This window comes from Glandiceps talaboti, chromosome 12, assembly GCF_964340395.1.
Source record: "Glandiceps talaboti chromosome 12, keGlaTala1.1, whole genome shotgun sequence".
In the NCBI taxonomy this organism is placed as follows: domain Eukaryota; kingdom Metazoa; phylum Hemichordata; class Enteropneusta; family Spengelidae; genus Glandiceps; species Glandiceps talaboti.
The window spans coordinates 19,827,938-19,852,969 of record NC_135560.1 but is presented as its reverse complement, the minus strand read 5'-3'; the positions used below and the strand labels follow the sequence as shown (position 1 = coordinate 19,852,969).

Here is a 25,032-nt window from a genome sequence, read left to right as displayed (position 1 = left end):
AAGTTCAAATATCGTCATCAATGTGTCTTTTATCTCCAGTTAGTGAAGTTGACCAGTATACAATATTAAACAGCAAGAACGCCAGTGGAAACAGCAGTCGCGACCAACGGTCGACAATAAGACCTCGCAGTTCTCTCTTTCTGGCGATTTTCTGTTTCTCGGGATCAAGTTCAAGTGTTGATGCTGTACATGCATTTGAATTCAGGGTTTGCAATTCCGTTTGTTCTTGATACAATTTTTGAGCAACTGGTTTCCGGCCAGTGAGTTTGCGCAGAACCTGCTAAAAGAAGGAAAAATACGTATTGATTTTTCTGTAAGAATGTAGCAACTTGTCGATGTAGCATTATTACACACTAGTATTCGTATTAACATTGTATAAAATATATGTGTTTCTTTCCTGATTTCGTTGCTTAAACAAGTTATATGTAATATGTTCAATCTCTAAAAATAAATGAAAGACACTCGGATTAATGTGTTTACGCATATCTTCGTACATGACGATAAACACACTTGGATATGTCTTCAGAAGACTAAAACAATAGGATTTCGAACAGCTCACTCTATTTGAATATGTTCGCAATGGTCCATACGATAATGCCAGCGAAGATTTCTGCAAAATTCATTATCATCGTATTTGACTTCGATTGACCTGAATGAATCATTTTTTTCAGGGAATGGGCAAAATTTCTACTGGAGCAGAAATGATAATGAAATACATGCGGAAACAAAAAAGTCTTGATCAAACGTATTAAAAACCACGAGAACACTATTTTTTCAAAAACCTAAAGCATCTTCAATAGTCACCAATGCAGTGTTTCTCCATTCAGTACCCTTTAAAATGGTGCATATGAGAAATGCTGATCAATAAGTCCAGGGTTTGAACATTTATCTAATGAATATGGTCTATCAGAACGGTTGTATATTGGACAGATTAAAGTATTTACTATCTTTTTTATGTAGTCGAGTGCATTTGACAATTATTTTCTATACAATTTACATTCCTGTCTTACCTGAAATAATCCTATCATGTTGTGATCTTCTAAAGATATGAGATGATGAACAACAGAGTATTCTAATAAAGATGCTACAACAAACATCAAACATGCTAACATCCATACGTCGATGGCCTGTAAGAACAAAGAGGTGACAATTTAGCTAATGTTATACCAACGTCCGTCCGTCTGTCTGACTATCTGTCTTAACACATGTCTGTCTGCCTGTCTCCCTGCGTGCGTGTCTGTCTGTCTGTCTGTCTGTCTGTCTGTCTGTCTGTCTGTCTGTCTGTCTGTCTGTTTGTCTGTCCTACAACAAACATCAAACATGCTAACATCCATACGTCGATGGCCTGTAAGAACAAAGAGGTGACAATTTAGCTAATGTTATACCAACGTCCGTCCGTCTGTCTGACTATCTGTCTTCTTAACACATGTCTGTCTGCCTGTCTCCCTGTGTGCGTGTGTCTGTCTGTCTGTCTGTCTGTCTGTCTGTCTGTCTGTCTGTATACCTATTATCTCAAAATCTCAAAAATGGATTTCAATGAAATATGATATGCTGATAGTATGATGGCATAGATACACTCTACACTTAGGACGCGTCGCATGTGTTCAGTTTGTTCTGGTTTCCAGAACACATGCATTCTGTGTACTTGCTCTGAACACATACTCTGTGTTCAAAAAGTGTTACAGCGTGCCGATGCGTCAACAGCGTTCTATTTCATATGATTTTGAACATACGTTATGTGTTCAAATATATAAAGACACTATATGTTCTAAATCTGAACACATGCGTTCCAGTTTTCTTACTGAACACATACACTGCATTCAAAAAGTTTTATAGTGTATGTTCAATAACTGAACACATGACTTTAGAGCGTAGAACTGATTGGGACAAATTTGTGCAGATTAATTAGCCTTATTTGCATATATTTGCTGATTTTATCATGTTCTTTAATTTTTCTTCACTTATAATAAGCGTAGTCAAACTTTTTGTGATAACGTGCTCAGGTTAAGTTACAAGTTACAAGTTAAAATGCATACTAATTAGAGTAATTAGCATATGTTGGAGATATTCATGCGCACTTTGTAAAACATTGTGTACATGTACATGCATTCTAATTATGTTTCATAGCATATATTTGACATTTATCGTGTTTTCATATGTTTCTCTAAATATCTGGCCTAAAATGAATGAAATTGCTATATGTACGTTGAGTAAATGAAACTTCCTAAAGGCATGTGTCTTCGAGCACACAGTAAGCTTTTATGATTATTTTTTGTTAACAATGTGTTAATATTGATTAGACTAATTAGCATATTTTGATGACAAGAGGTTGAATTTTTGCATGAATAGTTGAATACTCATAAGTATTCGGTTTTTGATTTGTCTACGTATTTTACAAACCATGGGAGACAGTGTTTAAAGGGTCACCATAGGTAATTTTGTTTGTATCAATATATCCTTATATTATTCCCCCTACTATTGTTGAATAGTGTATCTAATAGTTATTCCCTCTCACCAGGTATTCAGATGTATGATATAAAAATGTCACTGTGGCATCATTTGCTATATCAACGAATCTGAGTCTTGAATACAAAGACTCTCTCTGCATATTAAACCAGTCTACTCTGCTAATAACGGTGGAAGGCAGAATGAGCCATATAACATTTCCATGAAATATGATATACAACACACGTGGGTGGTGCATAACGACTTTATGCCTTTGAGTTTGTTTTTTTCCTGTGGGGTTTACACCAATGACATTTTATAGAATGATCAGTGAATGATAAGTATCACAGCTTAGTCAGATTAGCGTACTCATATGAGAATACCATCGGCACATGAGGATTTGCTATTGTACGAAGAAAACTTACTTTGTTGAAATAAAATGATAACAAGGGATTCTTTGACAATCACCACAAACAATCGTGTTTTCTATATCTTAGGCACTGCCATGAATGCACAGATACATACATATTTATAGTACTTTCACGCGTTTATTAATGCAGCTCTACCTTACAAAGAAGACCACACAGATAGATATTGCTCTATTACAACTGACAATTTTTATAGATTGATTTATTCATTCAACTGCACCAGGCGATTCTTTGTTCGAAGATGTCATCAACGAATGTACTGGACAGACAACTTACTGCAGAAGCGCAGCAGTGCTGAGTAATACGTGTAGGTCTGACATCAAGCACTGTGGCAGTCAATGAAATTCACCAGAGCATGATTATTTGAACTGCAGTACTGTTGTAGCCAATGCAGTTCACCAGAGAATGATTGTCTGAACTGCAACTGTTGCCGCCAGTGCAGTTGAGTTCACCAGAGATCGATTATCTGCAATGCATTATGGGACTGAGTAGTGATCTAGGCATTGTTTAGAAGTTGATGGCCAAATGGATTTAATTCGTGATATGGGAAGTTCTCGTGCTCTACAAAGAGATAGCGAGGTTCTGTATGATAAAAATAGCAATTTCTCGTCCTTATTGTTTATTTCAACTATAAGTTCGAAGACCTAGCAATTATGATCCATTACCTTTTAAATGTTACCAGTCAAAATGAGTATCCGTTTACTCACGAAGGACGAAATTCTCTCTAATGTGAATTAATTGATAGTATTTGTGTGGAGGCTGAAATTACTATCTCGCAAATTATATTAAATGTCTAAACCTTGTGCGATATACTATAAAATGTGTTGTTTCTCTTAACTGTAAATTGCAATCAATACCAAAACGTCACTCACAAAATGATTTGGATATTGTCTCCCCAGGAACATACATACATGAATGGATATTGCAGGCCACGTTTTGCACTCGTGGTCAACTTTGGCTATGTTAATTATGTTGGGGAGAATGTTGTAATTAAATGACAATAATGTATAACTGGGCTGGTATAGGCGTTTATATCTGAGGATCAGAATGTAAACCGCCTGAAGTGAGTGGACGGATAACTCTCTGGTACTACTTTTCTAGTACATTCCTATGAAAACTATTGAATTGTCCCTATACAAGAGAATGGTAAGATAGTATATGTAAATTCAGGCGTATAATGAAAGCAATTTTACCACGCTTTGTGCCATTTAATATAACAATAGCACTGTTCGCAAAAAAAGCGAGCCAAGTTTGGAATTTAAAAAAATGGCATAAATGATAACAAAAAAGTTTCAATTTGAGCGCTGTCTGTGAGTATATCTTATCGAGAGCGGCCAAGCAAACAATCCTACGCTTCGATATACGATACAAAAGATAGGCCTGCAATAAATCGATTCAGATGCATAACGCCCACGATTTGTTAGGAAGTGGAAGGTAACGTGCTCATTTATTATCTATAGACATGCAGTACCGTACCCATCTTGAAATACATATTATCTGGATATTTGCATTTGCAAAGACAATTTCAAAGAACAAAGTAAAGTTAGGCCAAGGCGCTGGGAATATCGTTATTTCAAGTGAAGTGGTGGAAACTTATTAGTTTGCACTATTGACATTGTATCAATTCAATCATTGTTCGCCTGCATTAGCTGTAATTCATTTTTTCATCAAGCAAACTAAAGATCTATTGTTCACTAAAATCAATCAGTCAAGTATATAGAAAGACACTGTACCAGTTAATTAGTGGTCGAATTTATCCGTATGTATTAAACTGACAGTTTTAAATCTTGAGCGAAAGATTGGTTTTGAATATGGCACTATGTTAGTTTGTCTAGCCTCCATGTCTCTATATGTAATGCTATAAAGCCTAAAACTGTGTAAATTTGACTGAAAGCTTCAACTGGAACTGTTTTAGAAAATGTTTTTAGGTACAATAACTTACTCGCAATATCGTAGACCAGCAATATTGGCAAAACAATTACCAATTGAAGCTAGAAAAAGCTCTGATTCAGGTTGTGTGGCTTTCATTTTAACAATATTGGTTACACCAATCCTTTGATTTGAACTGCTCACGCTACGTTTGATCTCAGACCACTATAGTGGTCTGGGGTTTGATACACCAAATGGCTGTACCTAGATCTTCATGAATATTTCGCTTCCATGTACGATATTTGCGTCCGTGTAGTTTATTTTTTGCTTATGCAGATCTAGACGTTCCCGTACAGTGCAACCACGCTGTCATTTACACTTTGTATAGAGTTAGAAGAGACATTAGATCATTTATCTCGGCGTTGATGAAAGTATCTGGAATAGTTAAGCGATATAATGATGAAAAACAAGACACTTAAGCTGTTTTGCCTATATATCAATGCCTTTGATGAAAGAGACACCAGTGACCTGACAAATTGATAAACAAAGATATATTATAACTACTTTATCACACGACTTGTATCGTGATATCAGAATACTCAGAGGGCTAGCGAAATAAATACATTAATTAGTGAACAGATATGTCATTCGTATAATATCACGATTAAGTTAATCACTAAGGTTCTAGAAAAATAAATAGTCTTTGAAGTGAAAAGTGTGTGTTATGTTTTGGTCACTTTTAACAGTAAAGGAACTGTCGATCTGAATGATTTATCCAGTTGAAAAGATAGGGGCGTGTAATATTTCATAGATTGTTGTTTTCCTGGTCTACAGACTAAATATAACAACCTTTTGATTATATATTCCTATCTGTAAGGAAAAAAGAGAAGGGGGGACATCGAGTCACGATCCTGGATAAACTCTGTACGTCTTGCTATTTTGAATGATCAGCTCGTTGCCGATTGGCTGTTCGAAACTACGCCTATGTAATGAAAGCCCCTGGAAACAGTCACTACTTTATGGGCCACCAAAAGTGAAATCAATTCCAGTATACATAGATTGACAGTTTGACACAATAAAAATGCAGTTGTATTCGAATTCGTACAAGTAGTCTTGCGAGGAAGCTGTCGAGAACTTTTTGCGATCCATGGTGCCGGGTATAGTGATGGGACTTGCTTCTGATTTTGAAATGCAGCCGTCATCTGACTCACCACCCAACGCCTCTTTCTCAGCCAATCAGCAGTGAAAATTTGACGTTACATCACTTGACTTGCGGCTGACATACAGAGGATTTTACACAGTGCTTACTTATTGTAAAAAGTCCTTTTTTCTCGTTACAGAAGCATTTTTGCCCCCAGTGATAGTGTATAACTATATTTGGCACCTATTCTTCATGCAGGTATGTTTTTATTAAGCAAATGTGCATGTTTTGTTCATATTTAAAAGGTCAATGAAAGAATATGTCCACCCTTCTCTTTTTGCCTTACAGGTAGGAATTTTTAGTCAAAAGGTTGTTATATTTAGTCTGCAGACCAGGAAAACAACAATCTATGAAATATTACATGCCCCTATGATTGAGAAGGCAAGCAAGGAATCAGAACATGAAAACGACGAATCCAAATAAAAAATTCAACATTCACGAACTGTGATGAATGATACATGTCTGGTAGCATACATACATGGTCCAATTAACACACGATAGTCCATGATATTCCCTTTTCTCCCACGCCCAAACTCCAACAACTATTAAACACAGAGAGGAAGCTTGTACATTTATCTAATGACTTCGATAACATCTCCGTTTAATCATGTACAAAGTTCTGTAATAGTCATGACGTAACTCCGTCACATAACATTACCCAATTCATTACCCGTGACGGATATAATCTTGTAAGTGACAAGAATAGTAAAACGCACTACAGAGCACATATTAGTAGTTCTCATACGAGTATCACTAGCCGTACGATTGTGAAACATACTCTGTTGCACATCATAGAAGTATTCATAGGAATATAGCTAGCCGTATTAAAACTAGAAATTATATCGATAATACCATAGGAGTATTGCTAGCCGTGTTAAAACTGACAATTCTGTAATATGGTGTTATCATTTGTGAAATGGGATCGGGAATGATTGCACAGGCATTGTACTATTCATAAGACTGTATGTATTCAATTTCTATCAAGCACTAATACTTACTGTAATGTAGGAAACCTTCGGGAGAATAGAGTGCACGCTGATGGCTTGTGTGGTTACTGTTAATACGATTGTAACGCCAAGTGCGACCCGTGCAGGTGACGCCATTGGATTTATCCAGAAAGATACCCACGATAAAATAACAAGAAGTAAAGTAGGTATGAAATAACTTATCCAGTAGTAGCCAAGCAATCTAACAAATGTGAAATTCACTTCGACACAGGAAAAATTACCTGCAATGGAAACACAGTCAAAAGCCTCTGGGTTAATAACATTTGTGAACTTTATTGAGAGAGATGTGACTAATATAATAGTTCTAGAAGTTTAGTTTCTGAATATTTGACATAAGTCTAATCAAATGAGTATCATCGACGGCGAACTAACAAGAAATTATATTTGCAAAAGAAATATCAAAGTCATCAACAAGTTATCATAATATGTACACTGTGGAATGCAAAGGGGGGGGGGGGGCGATTTCAAAATTTCAGTATTTTCTAATGCAAATACATTAAAAAGCAAGGATCCCAAGGTTACTAAATCAGGTTAACAAGTCACTGTATGCACTTCGGCACAGTTTTATAACTCTGTGTTAGAACTTGACTGGTAAAGTTACCGCTCTCTTGAGTAAAAACCATCGATTATTAATTTTAAGCACGTCCTTTTTGTGTAGTACAAGACATATATTTTCAAATTTGAAATGTCAAGCTTCTAGTGTTAAAGTCTCAAACTTGCATTTTACTATTTTGATTACCACCATCCCAAAGGGGTGACTATTTTAGCTAATACCTTATATCGTACCTTGTCCCAAATACTCAAGAACGCCTCTTTGCTCGCTAATTATAACGCATTGCTTCCACGGCCAATCTCATTAACACGTTTTCTGTTTATGTAGTATACCGTGTCAATACACTCTCATTTCTCATTTGGTTTCCACTTTCTGACAATTCTAATGCACTGTCACTCCCTTATATAATCAAATGACCATACTAATGCCTGTGAGCGAAATTGTCTCTTTTGCATCAGTTCGTGTTATAATTATAATTTCTATTATGCCAAGCCATTTACCTGTATAGTACAGCTTATCACAGCGTGTAAGAGTTGTATCTGATACGTAATACTGCTGCATACGTTTGATGTGTTCTGGCAATTGCAAGGGGATTCCAGACTTCCATAGAAATATGAGTTCATCCGTTGTATAGCCATCTGGGAATAGAACAGTTTAATACAATATTCTTTAAACAATGTCTTTACTTGAAATCCTCGGATGTATAGTCGTGAACGACTGATTAGTACGGTGTTCAGTCCAATATAAATCAGATAACTTAATTACAATGTAATTCTTGTACAGCTTTAGTTAATTACGTTCATTATTTAACACTCATATATAAACATACCTGTCCTCAAGTTTCTAATTCCAATTTGAAGAATGGTTCGACAATGAATATCGTCGAACATATCTCGAAATTTATAATATACCCTTTGTTATATTCAGCTTTACGTTATAAATAGCCAACTTGCAGTCAAAGTGAGCTTAATGATAGGAAGTTGTTTTTATACCTAATCCAGGATGATCGGATAGATAATCCCCCTGCCAAGGTCTTGATAACAAGATTAGATAATTTGTAGTTGTGGTAATACCTAATCTGGGGTGATTGAGAGGATAAACCTCCTACCAGGGTCTGATTAACATAGACAGGATAATTTGTAGTTGTGTGGCAATTCCTAATCTGGGGTGATTGGGAGGATAGCCCTCCTGCCAAGGTCTGGGTAGCAAAGACTAGATATAATTTGTGATTATAAACAAATGTGACAGATTATTTACAACTATGATTAATACATATGGACTTCATTTCCCATGATGCACTGTTCACCATAGCCGGCTGCAAATTCCCTATGTAATAGTCTCGGTTACCCAGACTCCCTCTGGCTTCTGTCATCTCTCTGGGGTACTTGCGCGCATACTTTAGTAAATACTCAATTCTATTGTGTAATTAACTTTGACAATTTACTTCTTTATTCAGAGATATTCGAAAAGATATCTCCTTGATACGTATGATACCTACACTCACTTGCAACAATGATATTGATATGCTTTTGTATGTCATCTTGTGTATATATCACGTAATGGAATGTGTCCCAAATGACTGTATCAGGTGCATCTTGTAAAATAGGACAGTACCCTGATAGTAGTATACAACATAAACCTATTCAGGAGGTATAAGTTATAGATCTGTCAAACTCATTAATTTTGCAAGAAGTTTTTTATGATCCGATAAAAGTTTTACGATTCACCGTGGTCAATAACTATCACTTAGACGTGTTTATGTTCCTGTGGCGACTTAACCTAGAGGACATGAGGTGTTTGTATTGACGAGATAACTCACGATCCAACATGTCATATATTTTGATACAGATGGACATAAGACATAATGAAACACACTGGGAGGTCAAGGAAAGCATGTGACCAGGTTACAAACTTTAGGAGTTATCAATCTATCTCATACAGAACGCGATTCATTAAATTGATTTAGTAACACAGTCTTGTAATCTTCTGTCTGACATACTTGATACTTTTCTTTTAATTTGTACTTAAGAGGTTTTTTAACGTCATGTAAACTTGATTCCCAAGAAGTGTAGTGAGGACCACCTTTCATGTAGTCAGCGTTAATACAGGAAAACAAATTTAAAAGGCCCTGTTCGTATTTGATTTAGGAGTGAAAAAAACAACAAATGTCTGGCAGAGCTATAGAATAAGTTGGCGCACGTAAAACAAAATGCAGTCCTTTCTAATCCTTATGGCTCAACTGATAAGATAACACGAATGCAAAGAACCTGGAAACGAAACCCCGACCTTTAATCAATAAAGACTGGGCTCGAATACCGAATGCTGATGAGATGTAAAAAGTTAGTACCTAGGGCGCCGACAATTTAATTGTATAACCGTGTGACGTCATCACTCAGAAAATCTTATACATCATAACATATAATGCAGTGACTTGCTAAGGGATTTAAGTGGCTGTTTAAAGAAAATTATGCTGTATATATGCTGTATGGCTTCAAAACCTACTTACAGGATTCCAGCTGCATACCACAATATTGTCTGTCCATTGGGAATCGAGAAAAGTCCATCGCACAGGATACTTTAACTGATATCCTGTGATATTAGGAAACAAATGTAAATGAAACAATAAGTTGCTCAAGATATAACCAGAATATTTTATTATAATATAAACATATACAGAAAATACAGAAAAGGATTCACCTTAGAGACTCAATTTCCTACAATCAAAGTTACTCAAATCTCTCCAAAATCTGCCTTAACCTTAACCTTAACCTTAACCTTAACTCTACAGCGTGTTTCTTTTTTTCATTAAAAAAAAATTAAAGAAAATTGGGGGTTCAGCAACTTCTTTTCCAGGAAATTGTCAGTCTTCTGAATAACGACCAAAATATCTGAACTGTTTTCAGCATTTGAGACAGTGTCATCGAATACGCACTAGAGTCATTGAATAAGTCCCGTTCAACTAACTTTTCGCTGCCTGTCATCAAATATTTCAAACAAAATACTGATTCGGTCGGGTGCCGGGTGTAAATGTTGACAAATGATATTTCCCATTTTAACATGATGATCACGATACTAGAGTGTCTTTGCATACTTGCATGTATTCTCATTCACATGAATGGACAACAGGGCAAAATGAAATCCCGGGGGCATGCCCTATTATTGATCTGTTAAACATGTATATTTGATCAAAATACTATAAGCTGGTATTTGCGTTGAGATTACAAGTAATTTGACAGGGGCCTGGTTCATCAAATTTATTTTGCGAGTCAACTTATAGACACAATGGCGTCGATGACGTGTTTTAAATAATTGATGACAGTCGATGAAAAGATGGAAAAATCTTCTTTACATTGATTCAAGTGTGTTTTGGCGGCGCCGTCCCGAAGGTTGAAAAACGGTTCAGTGGTTATGGCAGCAACACTCATATATATTGATGGGGTGACGCAAGCTAATTAATTATTGACGAAATTTTCACTCAAAGATAGCGACTGTGAAAAGGTGCAATAAAAATCAAGATTACAGAGAATTTATTTACTCGTACATAATCACTGGAAAAGTACTAAATCCATCGTAACGTCTTCGTGTGTCATTATTCTGTCCATACAGGTCGATGATATTCAATGAAACACTAAAGTTAGCACCCTGAGTACTCCTGTTCAATGTAGACTTTTCACACCACTTATTCTATAGAGAACATTTCCATTATACATACCTCATGCTGTATAAAACGTCGCCATTTGCACCAAATCTCACCAATATATTGTCTGTAGTTATATCGTGGAAATATGATTTCTTTTCGTTGAAGAAAAATAAATCTGGAACCCAAATTTTATCAAGAATAAACCCGGAAGGGGGTATGTTGATGACGCTTTTGTTGTGTACAAGTCTCGGATCATTCCATGATTGGCGGAGGAACAAGGTTGAATCGAAATCCTAGCGGACAAATATACATATATACATAAATGAGTTGTTAATACAATTCGACGAAGATCCTGGAGGAAGATATTTGACCGAAAGTATGGTCACAATCCTGACCTCTTCACAACCATATTTCTAATGTTAACTTACTCATTGTGATAATATATCTCCTAGTGAAATATATGTAAATGTTTACAGGGTCTACAGATAAGTTATATCAGGATTTGCCTCAATATGTATGGTATAGTGCCGTCTTTTCTTAGATATTGCAACTTGCAAGTCAATCACCCATTCAGCATTTTAGTAATTGAAACGAGTCTGTATCTGAACCTGGCTTTGAATTAGTTTTATAGTAAACTCAAGTGTAAAGAGAAACTACATCAAAGCCAAATCTAAAGCTAACAACTATTTACTTTCCTTCATCAGTTGCACGCTCAAATATGCATACATTTAAATATCTCAATGCCATTCGACCATATAGATATACTGATCATTACATTAACAACGTTGTGTCTCATCAAGTGTTATATAAAGATATATTTCTTGAAATCAATTATAGCTAAAATGATGTAGGCTTGGTGCTTCACTCATGCAACATGATATTTATTACACACCCTCAGACAACTTCTAATGCAAAGGAAACAATTAGATAGGTGCCATTCACAGCAGACGTAGTCAAGTTTACATGTTGATTATCAGTTAGAAAATAAACATGAGTGAAACACCAAGCCTACATCATTTTAGCTGTATCACATCTAACATTAAAACGTAGCAAAATACCAGACTCTGTTAATGGTGGTATTTAGTAGTATTTTATTCCTGTATGTTATGTGATTATTGTCTTTCCTATTATGTAAGAGTCTTCCATTTTCAATAAACTTCGTTTATATAGTTTAAGGGGGACGCCACTTAAGGAAATAAAGTCATTTTCCTGGCTGTGGGCCACGGAGAATCATGGAGTCAGCAGGAATATGATGGAAAAATGAATATTTATTAGTCCTAAGTGTTTACTCCCTTCAGTCTATTACATCTCTCATGGTTCAACCATGAATATATTATTTCTGCTGATTCCATGATTCAATGACCCACAGCAAAGATACCCTACATAGGCACATGATCAACTTGATGTTTCTCTGAAATCGCAAGTAATTGTAGGTGATGTCAATCTTGAAATGACACTCCAGAATCCATAATTTATGAACATGCCTTTATTTCCTGGAGTGGTGTTCCCCTTAAGTTGCTGACTTTAATCACTTGTATATTTAACCCATATAATTCGATGATGACTGGACCATGGGACTAGTTGAGCAAACCACTGGGTTTCTCACATAACCATGGCGATTTTATAGATGAACATTTAACGTTACTACTTATCGTACGTTTTCTCGAGTATACGTCAATTACATATTGTCCTCCATTATCAATCAATCAATCAATCAATCAATCAATCAATCAATCAATTTATAGATCGCCTGTATCCAATACGAAGTAAAGCTCAGAGGCGCTGTACAGTTTTATATTGGGCCTAGTTGAGCAAACCAATGGGTTTCTTACATAATCATATTTACATATTCTATAGTTTTACAAAGGACAATTTCTGGTGTTTGATTAATGACATCTACCACCGAACTATTTATCCTTATTTGGCCACGTGAGAAAAGGTTGTAAGACTAAACATATCTGATATCGTGGCTTATGACTGATTGACACAGGTTAATGGAGTTCGAATCAAATGATAAATGTAAACATCTATCCTTGATTGTAATCCAAGATTGAGTGAGTATAATTTTGTATGCCTTTCTTGTAATTCGATTTACATGCTATCCTTTGGGCGGGATTTTAATACTAGCTAGCACAGTCTTCCGATGTGTAAATTAACCAAGTTGACATGGTTGTGAATATAATTCTCATTTTTTTAAATCGAAGTCTTTGTTTGTTTGATTTCCAAAACATATTAGTTTCCCCAAACAATGAAATTACGTTAACGTAAAAAGTGATATGAATAGGGTACTTGCAAACCCGCCATGTTGAATGTTGCATCATGGGAAATGTGGTAATAAATGCTAATCAATTAACATTATGAACAATATTGTTATATATAACAACAGATGATCAATTCATAGTCACCCTGACCATTTTGGGAGGTTTATTTTATCGGTAGCTCCAGATTAGGTAATACGATAACCTCAGATAATCCTATAGTCCTTTGCATCTGAGCATGCTCAGTCTGGATTGCAAGTTCCCTATTTCTTGCATATCTATGTATATGCTCAAACAATTGTGTTGGTTATGTGAGGTATATGGGATTCAGTTGTACCGTTAATTTGAACATCAATATCCGGGATACTTGTCATTCCAGAGTTGTCTTTATTGTCGCCGTTCATGATCGGATAGTAATATGATGCTGGCGGGAAAGCAATCCATCGCGTGAAAAAGTGACAATTTTACGATAGAATATAGTACAGTCTTAATGTTGGTGATTTGGCTCAACGCGGAAAAAGTCTTCTACCTCGTGAAAGGCGAATATTTTACGACATAGATATCCAGGTACTCTACAATAATCTCAAAACCCTTGTCGATAATTAATGATTATCACATCACGCACTGAAGTCTGAAGATAACATTCGCACACGTTAATCAAGAGGTCACTGAGTAGCGTGAAGACTCTAGGGTTTAATAGGAAAATAGCATCACATTCAGGCAATCAAGAATGCTATTAATTACGGTAACAACGTCGGTATATATAGGGTTATCTTTGTAACTTATTAGTCTGGCCATGATGGATAACAATTGTGATTACATGTACTAACTAATATACGTCTCACAGACATATAAGTTCAAATGTTCACCTACGCTGAGTTAGTTACACTGTGCAAGTTTGTGTTTAAAATACGTTTCATGAGTTCTTTATTCTCATAATTGTAGTGACTGATATATGGAGCTAGAGTCTGGTTTATCGTCACGCTTAGCACACAGGCTAACAAACTAGGGTTATATGATGATGCGATATGTGTATATCATAGGAATGGTTAAAACTCACCATCGTCACCTCTGCAATGTTGTCTATCCGACTGATAAACATATCTACCGTCACAATGACTGGATCACCTGTTGAAAGTAAAACATTATATATATATAATACAGATGCAAACACGTATTCTTTATTGTTGGTGACTGCGAAGGTCAGTGCTACTTATATATGATATGGATGTATTGATTGTGACGTTGCTGTCTGGATGGTGGTACATGATAATGGCGTTGCTATATATGGTATTGGTTGTGATTGTGTTAGTGCCATTGGGACGTCAGTAGATATATTGTGGTGGTGGTGGTGGTGGTGGTGGTGGTGGTGGTGGTGGTGGTGGTAGCCATGGTGGAGATTGTGTCGTGATAACGTGATTCTGAAAACGTCCTGTCAAACAATGATTTACGAGAGTATTACAAGTGACAGGTAACGTGGTCAGATTAATTGAAAAAAACCTCCTGGGAACCGTTAATAGATCTACTTTATTCATTCCGAAGACATTTATGGGTTTAACAAACAAAACACAAAGAGTGTATAGGTTCTCAAGAGAGCAATTACAATGCCACGTCAAAATGCAAACCGTTGAAATAACATACGGCGAACACTGACAAGATAGTTCATCTTATAACAGACATGCGTCTCGGTCTTTTAAATAAATATTTACAAATTCAAGTTTGAAACTAGCATTATATTTACATAAGCTATACCAGCCTTTCAAACAGCTAATCTGAAAAGTTTCACAGTTTGCTTCAATATTTGAAATCCCCCCCCCCACCCCTGACAAAGAGGACCTAAAGAAAGCTTTCATCAAAATTGCCAAATGGATGAGTATATTGACATATATCAACAATTTGGCCGAATTAATAGTGCAACACAACACTGTTATCTTAGTAGAAAAATCTTCTGGTCAAATTGTGTCTGCTGGTATTAGTCCGCTGTTACGTAGTGGAGTGACCGTCTGTACATATGGTATATTTTAAACCCATTAGTCTGTCCGCATTTCGATTTATTTACGTTGGTGTTCGAGTTGTTGAAACGTGTCTGATCGTCTCATGATCAATCATATCATTATCGCCAAATTCCAACGTGTTGGCAAACTGTTCTGACTGTTTATTTGTATAGTTACACACTGACATCAAAGTAGTGTACAGAATACAATCAATGACTAGTAAACATGCAATTCAGTCAGGTTATCAAAATTACTGAATAATTTCCAAGGTTACTGCATTCTTGATGGTCAAAACTAAAAAGAATGACAAAAGTTATTGTAACAGCTATTGGCAATTTCTGTTTGTGCCACTAACGATCACGTGCACCTGCATACATACCAAATACACCGATGACCATAAAACATTAATGCAAAGATAACCTAACATGGCTGGAATCGATATTGAAAGGGCCAGGTATATCTTAAGTTTATTACAACTGTCTCTTCCACCCTCTTGTGTATTCACTCCACTGTCTCGGCTATTTAGATGAGGATTTTCGGCGTCAGTAAATACTAGTATATGCAAGACTTTGTCTTCTTCTTTTTGAAAATCCAACTGATGTAAATAGCTTCTTTTTATTCAAATCGCTTTGATTATTGCCATTTGACATTTAACGTTTGGAGCGCCATGATTTCAATTGGGATTGGATTGAAAGGCGATCTGGTTGTCATTGTGATTATAATCTTGAATCCTAATAAGATTAGTGTGGGCAAACAACGTTTTAAGCATCAACCATTGATTTCTTAGACTTACAATAATATCTAAATGTTCCTCCTTCTCCCCTCCCTCACACCATAAGCTGTAGGTAATATACTAGTAAATAGTAAGCAAGGAAGACTGCATTTTCATAAAAATAAATTGCTCGGTTTATACCTATATCCTGAAGATACGTTACATTATTTAGCGTTGACTTATTATTCGACGTCTTTATTCAAGTGACGCCGACCATAGAGTCATAGGTAGTTTATCAATTTTACAAAAGTTCATAATTAATTCACAAACACAGACACTAGAAAATTCCTCTGTTGGCTGATTGAGTTAACATTTTTTCAAATATTGATGGCAGTCTGCTATGATATTCAATTCTAATAATTGTACAAGGTTTGTGCAAGTTTCTATAAGTTACAAGTTGGAAAGGTCAATTACACTAAGCATCAGAGATAGACACTGGTATGTCATTTGGACAAGATGCTCAATTCAAACTGACAGCAAGTTTATTGTTTCTATAGATCAACGTGTCCAGAATCATTAATTGTTTAAATGGCTGGTTTTGATGTATTCCGAAAACATGACTGTTGTCTACATAGTTGTAAACATAAATACCTTGGCAAGTTGAAATGACTGTCGGACATTAGATTGGTACACATGTACAGAAATGGTCACTATTCTAAATGTTTAAGTTGTGAGCTGTTTTTCTCTTGAAATGGACAGCTCAAATAAATGTGACAGGACGAAGTTTCTAAATATTTACTTGTATTAATGAGAAATTTTGTTATTTCGATTACAACAAATTCTGCATATAATCATGATTTAGATAAGCGCAATTACCTTCTGTATGACCATTCCATTAGAAATTCCATTCATTACAGTCATGCATAAAGATTGTAATTGTATGGTTTCACTTGGACATTCTCTATCAGTTGGATACTATAGTTTATACGTCACCTGTCACCAATCTCGCATTCTGATTGGTCGAGAGCCCTGCAGATACACAGGCGTATTTTTCACCAACAGCCGTATTTTTGCTTGTTGTATCACGTGATCACTGCACGTCCCCTTGTAAACAAATCTAGCAGACAACTAGAGATCGAGCTATAACCAGCATTTCCAATGCCAAATTTGTTGTCAATCGAACAAAATATCACCGTTGTATACATTGTAACAAGTCTTTGAACTGTACTTTTCATGTCACAGGGAAATAGTCAAAAATTCCACACACAACCGTGAAGTCCAGTGACGGCGAACGCACGGTCGTCACGCGATCGTAAACATGAATTCCTAAATTTATGAAGGATATGAAAATTACCACCACAGAGGGTGTAATTTTTGCTTAACTAGAACAACAAAACATATCACGAACATTTATGTACATTTAATGGAATACAGTACGCAAAACAAAGACGCACTCATTTTTCAGCTGATGGTTATAAGTTTCAATATATCGCTGAGTGATATGCAAATAGTAAACATTACGCCATACTACTGAGCAAACGCGCACTCTGATTGGACGATAAAGTTAAGGCTGACATGTAAACAACCGCATTGCAGTTATCAGAGAGGTGCATGATACTACGCTCAACAGTATAACGCGAAAGTGATTTTATTTTAACATGAAACAGCATTTTTAGACATTCAAAAATGAATTCATAGTCGCAGGTGACGTATAAGTATGTTATTTGCCAAATACTGTTCCACATCTTGCTGCTCGAGGTAATTTTTCTGGTATAACGGCTCGCCTCCGGCTCTCCGTTATACCAGAAAAAATTACCTCTCGCAGCAAGATATGGAACGGTATTTGGCAAATAACATATACTTATAGAAATCAACATGTTAGTTTGTAGAAATCAACAGATTATTTTGTAGCAATTAACACGTTATTTTGTAGATATCAACACATTATTTTGTAGAAACTAACACATTATTTCGTAGATATCAACACATTTTTTTTGTACAAATTAACACATTATTTTGTAGATATCAACACATTATGTTATAGAAATTAACGTTATTCTATAGAAATTAACCCGTTATTTTGTAGATATCAACACATTATTTTGTACAAATAAACACATTATTTTGTAGATATCAACACATTATTTTGTAGATATTAACACGTTATTTTGTAGATATCAACACATTATTTTGTAGAAATTAACGCAGTATTTTGTACTAATTAACACGTTATTTCGTAGATATCAACACATTATTTTATAGAAATTAACACGTCCCAAGATTCCTTTGGATATGTAAAGTCAGGCACGATCTTACATGAATCATTCCATCTAAGCCAACCTTTTTGGACATTGATTATAATGACTTAATAGAAATAGAACAACTTCTTTGTATACGTTGTGTTTAGTCATCGCATCTACCTGCTTAATGATGACTGTATCAAAAATTGACAATCGGTTGCATTGTACTTTAAATATATTTTCACTTGCGGGTAAAGATACATTGCACAAGTTGGAAGATATACGATCTAACGACATGTTTTGTTGTCCATTAAACTATAAAACGTACCAAGGTGTAAATTATAGCGAACCAGTAGGGCTGGCTGTCTCATCAGACCCGTTTATCAAGTAAGATACATATATCATTTTTGAGAATAATAGCATCGTGATCTCTTTGTCAAATCTCTAATACAAAATTTAATGCATCTCCTCACTCATAGCCTTTGGCCATTACATTAATCGATTCCATTTGGGATTATTCCTCGCAATATGAAAATTCCATTTTCTGTTTGTTCTGCTCTTCAAGGTACTAATTATTAATTGGCTTTTGAGAATAACCATATCTGGTAGTGCTGTTGGAGACTCGATGCCTGGTCTTTGTCAGATTATTGTACCTTAATTACATGTACTAGGAATGCAGGTATTGTTAATATAAAGTGTACTTTTGCAAAGCAAAGGGATATCTTAGTCCTTAAAATGAACACCAACAACGGTATTCTTTGTCTATAAATAATCAGTTTTCTTGCCTCTACTCAACATGTCAAGTTAGGAAATGTCATCCTATATCTTCTATGTCTCGGTCGTGATAAACGCATTAGCTGTGTATCGTCATTAATTGATGGGGGGGGGGGGTGAAGGTTTTCTGGTTTACGAGAGAACAGCGTTTGGTTCACGAAAGAGAAGACTTTTTCTCTTTTGCGATGACAAACATATTGTAATCGAGAGTAGGTTATATAAAGAATTCTAAAATTAACTTATTACTCAATTTTCGTGTTGCACGACTCCTTGAGAGTAGTCCACCTGATTGACTTATTGTATACTTACATTTCATGAACCATCCTACAATTCAAGTTGAAGACATAATATCCGTTCTATCAGCATTCGAACCAACTATAATGGTATATGCCATAACATTTAATATGCACCTCACGATTTCCAAAGTTGTAATTATGTTTGCAATTAAAGTTATACATTGCATATTGTTGCTGTAAAATGCATTTAAAAGATACCCTGTAATTTAAATTGCACGATAAAAAGGGAAGTTTCAAACTTCCTGTTTTCTATATTAACTATGAAAACCAGCAGACGACTAATTAAAACATTCAGCCAACAGCCTGCCAATCAAGAATGTCGAAGGTATAATACTCATGGTTAGGGATATAATAAGCTTTTGGCGTCAATAAATTCCTTCGGAAATGGAAAATATAAAATGAATATTATCAATATGAGACAACTGATAAAAGAGTTGATATTAAATATTTTGCAAACTATTTGAAAAGACCGAGGAAAAAGAACGGAATAAAGTTTTAAAGAACTTTACGATGATTAACACGTTAATTATCTCTACAAGAAGTCAATCAAAGGTATGAAGAGATGATGATGATGATGATGATGATGATGATGATGATGATGATGATGTTGACGACGACGGACGACGACGATAATGATGATGATGATGATGATGATGATGATGATGATGATGATGATGATGATGATGGACACCAAAAATGATACATTAATATGCATATTATCGGACATAAACGATTCATGGTCAATGTAGCTATTGCAAATGACACGCCTAAAGCTCACATATTGAGAAGCTTTTTAAATGAATGTTCCAAAGACATTATTGTGACCATATGACAACAAAGTGTCCGTTGTTCGCCAAGCAACATTTGCAAAACAAAATGTCAATTTGAAAGTTGTAGACTCGGAATTGAAATAAGGCATTAATATACCCTGCGTCACCTCATTTAAAGGATACACCCATCTCACGTAACACTAGTACATCATTAATCTCGGGATGATTTTATCTCTTGAAGCAGGGGTTGTATATATTCCATCATTTATATCACCCAAGATACGAGTATTTGATTTGAATGGAATCAATCCAAAACCGAATCAATCATTAGCAGTGTTCACTCAGTTTTATAATTGAACTATACCAGCGGTACTTGGTCATGTACTTTAAATGAATGTTGTAAATTTCATCCTTGATCGAACGTAATGTTTTACAACATTCGACTAAAACATTGCATCTACCAACTGCATGCCCAAAGACATGAAAGTGAATTTTTAAACTTACGGCTAGCCCTTCATAGTTGACTGGTAATGATCACATATATGCATTCACTGTACTTTCACTACCGGCTTACAAATTACCCAGTAGAGGATGTAAAAATCATTACATAAAAGATTGTCTGGATATTCCACGTTGAATAATTTATCTTTCACAAACGATAAGCTCCTGATGTTTTTTGCTATTATTTTTTTTTTTAGAGTCATTGATCATTTGGAAGTTTTTTCCAGAGTTCGTTTTAATAAAGCGAATAAGTATGCTCGCAAAAGAAATATAAAATTGCTTGCATATACAAACAAACGACGATAATTCTTGAGTGAACTATACGTTTCTTCTATATATTCAAATATGCAAATCGTAAATCTTTGAAACCTATCCACCCAACCAGTCGGATTAAAAAATTAAAATGTGTGCTCGTTGTCTATTAGGGTAATTCAATAGTGTATATGGTTCTATTGATCTCCCTTGACTTTTGGGAGTACAACTTTATAGACGATCGTAATTGCCGAGTAGCTTACAAAATACCAATAGAGAAACAACCCGATTATCCTTCATGCTAAATTTGTCGAAATGTACCTATCTTATAGGTTTCTTGAGGAAAAGCTCAAGGTTACTTGTATCGTCCAACAAAATTGTATGTAAGATATTTCTTGTTTCTACCGGTGCCATTCCGAGTTAATGATCATCCAGCGTGTCTGAATTTCTCGTTAACATTATGATAGTAACTATTATTGAAACTCTCATGACGTCACTGGTCATTAAACACAACGTATTACATGCAGTTTGGTCATTATTTTGTATTTTTAATAAACTATTTTCCAAAATCATTACATGCTGAATCGTTTAATTTAATTTCAGTGCTTTGAGAACATGTCTTATTTCCACTTTCATCTCGCTGTTATGCAGTGAGGTGTGTTTTGTTTTGTATTCTTTTTGTAACCTCATACATTAACCTTAACAAAAAAGCGTTACAACATCAGAACTGATACCATCGCGCTCTCGGTCCATGATAATCATATTCTTTGATCAAAGGTGGACGTATAATTATGACACTTCTCGTTAAGCTAACGTATATGTATATTCACATTGTTATATCTTGACGCATGGATACTAGTTGAAGTACAGAAGCGCAAACAAGAAATTCACATAAAAACTATATCTATTCACAGCGTACCATGCAATGTACAAAAATATGTCTAGACCACCTAGGCAGCATCTGTCTTTACAAAATTCAAAACAAATGTAAATTTTGTAAACAAAACTTTTTAGAACATAAAGAGATAAGAATTATGAACAACATACTGGAAATACTAAATAAATATCCGGGGACTACAATTACCATATAGCATGTACACATAGTATTGAGTTCGATTCATCATCTGATGCAGCCATCTATACACATCGCGTGCATGGATGGGAATCTCACCTTCACTCTGATAACGTCATTTACAATTAGACACAAACTATAGTACTTAAGCGCCGCAGGAATAGTACATGTCTTGTCAATCGGTAATATCCGATTGTCATTTCTGCCAATTTGTCATGTTTTTAGCCGAAACCAAAAACAAAACTAATTAAATGTGTCATTTTGATCCGGACTTATTGCATTACTCAACTTACTTTGATTTCATTACAGATTTTCTCGTCAGGTAGTTTCTTTATAAATCATAATACACAGCGCTGTTTATATCTTAATGTGAGCTTCTAATGAATAATGAAAACAATCAATCGATCGGTCTTTTCCTAACATTTAATCATGGATCAATCAATCAATTGTGAAACCTAATAAGTCAAAGCAATCGAATCTGCATCATGCCAATCAATCAATCAATCAATCAATCAATCAATCAATCAATCAATCAATCAATCAATCAATCAATCAATCAATCAATCAATCAATCAATTTATCAACAATCAAACATCAAGCATTAGGACAATCACTTAGTGAGCGAGAGTATCAGTAGTTTGAAGTTTCGATAATACTACCCTAACAGGGCGAAAGCTATGACCAAATGTACTTGGGTTTTCACATCCAATGATACTCCGCTAACAGAGCGAAAGCTATGACCAAATGTTCTTGAGTTTTCACATCCAATGATATTCCGCTAACAGGGCGAAAGCTACGACCAAATGCACTTGAGTTTTGTTGAGCAGATCGCCCACATTTCATTTGTGTTTAATACACACACTTAATATATACATATACATTCGACCATAGATTTTTGTCGAGTCCAAAAGCAGAACGCCCACTAGATCATACAATATTGCTTTCACCTTTATTACTGAAATGTTACCTGTCTTAATCAATAATGCAACGCAGTATTTTTAATTTTTATAGATATTGAATGCTTTTTGAAATGACTGATTGAATACTTTATGATTAATTTTGTCATTTGATTCAACTAGTCGTGCGGCTGACTGCTGGCATTTAATTTAGTTAAAAGTCTTATAAGAAATTCTGATATTTGATCCCTGGTCGATGAAGTAATTGCATTGAATTGCAATGTTGGTATTAAAACGGTGTATAATCCGATCTATATAATGACATTCAAGACAACCAACATGCGTTTCTGTTACTATTATATACTTGATCACGTGATTCTTTTCAAGAATGTTACATGGCTACAAACTAAATGGTAGTATATGATGCAAACAGTTTCTGTAAAGATACTGTCTTTGAGATGTTGATGATTTTTGATGATTTATATTAAACCCTGCACATATCTCAGTGTTCCTTTATCTTGTCCAGATTCTAAAATGTGTTACCTAGCCTTTGTGGTGGGTAATAAATAGGATTATAATTACTTATTCAAAAATGAAGTTAAGGCCACTTAAAAGAGTCAACATCCACATGTTTAAGGGAAAGAATTGATGAAATCAATATATTATCATCTCTCTGTGAAATAGCTCCACTCATAGATAAGAATGATTTAAGTTAGATTTCAGTGAACATCTATAAAACAAAAACATCACTTGGACTGACAACAGATTGAAACATTTGCGTGTTTTCTGAGTGTATCTTAATTTCTGAATTATTCTCCATAAGATATTGAGTACGTTATACGGCTACCTTGGTGTATTTGTGATTTGATATCGCAGGAAGGTGTGTATTTAGTTACTAGATAGCAAGATTTACACATTTAAGTACATGGCAATATGGATCAATTATGTGTATAGGTTGAAACAGATTCTTGTATAGACCTAATGATGTACCAAATTAGGTTGTTATACTCGAAAATTGCATTATGAATAGCAGCTATGAATAGCTTACAATTTCAACTTATCTATGTAAAGAAAATTCGCTGCAAATGTCACTTGAATGATTACATTTAATTACAATGTGCAACAACGCTATCACACACACAAGCAAAAACTATATCTAGAAATTTGTGAAATTATTGTAATGCACGTTGCTAAGCTACTTCGTAGGTTTAATATCGACGTATTTTGAACTTTGATGCATTTTGTATCTTGTTGTTATTAAAGTTAAAGTACTTTTGGAAATATAGGTGGGATTTACAAGTACGGAGACATGCAGACATAGTAGATTTCAATGTTTCTTTCGATTGACAAAACCCATTTAGATGAGTTCAGTCAAGTGTAACGTCAACTACACTTTCTCTAAAATGATACCAGTTTAGTTGATGTGTACAGTTGCAATGCCTTGACTCGTATCTCATTATCCCATTTCCATGTACGAATGACGTGTCTATTAGAACACTTGAGAATTATATTACAGTCACAGCATAAACTATGCCACTTGAGTGAAACGTGTGAACATGAAAATGGATCTAATAGCGAAGACACGATGGCGAGACTAAGTGCTTTAGGTCTCCTGACGACCAGAGTCGACGATCAGACATACAGGTGCTCCACGTCACGACATAAAGAACCCTTTATTAACGGTGTTGTCGAGTTCTACATTTTAAATAAATAAAGATAGATGGAGTTGTGCCGTACTTAATTTATTCACTTGCCTCTTGCATGACCGGTATATTGAGGATTTTGAATACACGCGTGATGAATGATTAAGTGTTCTACCTGTTCTCTTTGGAATAAGGTCCTTGTATCTGTGCCTTTAGTTTAACTATATTTCATAATAGTTAACATCAAATGTCTCAAATGATAATACGGTTGTTTTATCAAAAAAATAATTGGACGGTATCTAGCTGTGCAGAGTTTAGAATAAAACAGAAAATGGCGCCAATCACCCAACTTACCGTTAAAATTTGGCCTCATCCTTCGATCGTAATCAACCAAAATGTCGTCAACAAACTGTGATGTGCCACTGACGTTCCGTTGAGTAATCATTGAGTAAGATTCGGGAGTCAGTTTTGATTGATAGTG

At 35.2% G+C, this 25,032-nt stretch overlaps 1 protein-coding gene across 1 annotated transcript; it reads right to left on the bottom strand.

Annotated features, from left to right (window-relative positions):
- Positions 1–4: 4 nt before the first annotated feature.
- On the bottom strand, positions 5–25,032 carry LOC144443865 (glycine receptor subunit alpha-2-like). Its single transcript, XM_078133451.1, has 8 exons — positions 24,906–25,032; positions 14,462–14,529; positions 11,216–11,436; positions 10,010–10,092; positions 8,004–8,141; positions 6,942–7,171; positions 1,011–1,127; positions 5–280 (listed from the first exon to the last, which is right to left on the bottom strand). Exons 1-8 carry the CDS (start codon positions 24,994–24,996, stop codon positions 5–7), a joined length of 1,224 nt encoding a protein of 407 aa, XP_077989577.1. The 5' UTR covers positions 24,997–25,032.

Coding starts and splice junctions, on each gene's coding strand:
- LOC144443865 (XM_078133451.1), bottom strand. CDS start 24,996: ATGATTACTCAACGGAACGTCAGTGGCACATCACAGTTTGTTGACGAC. Junction 1,128..6,941: donor CGAAGGTTTCCTACATTACA/GTAAGTATTAGT, acceptor TTGTTCTTACAG/GCCATCGACGTATGGATGTT. Junction 281..1,010: donor ACATGATAGGATTATTTCAG/GTAAGACAGGAA, acceptor TCCTTCTTTTAG/CAGGTTCTGCGCAAACTCAC.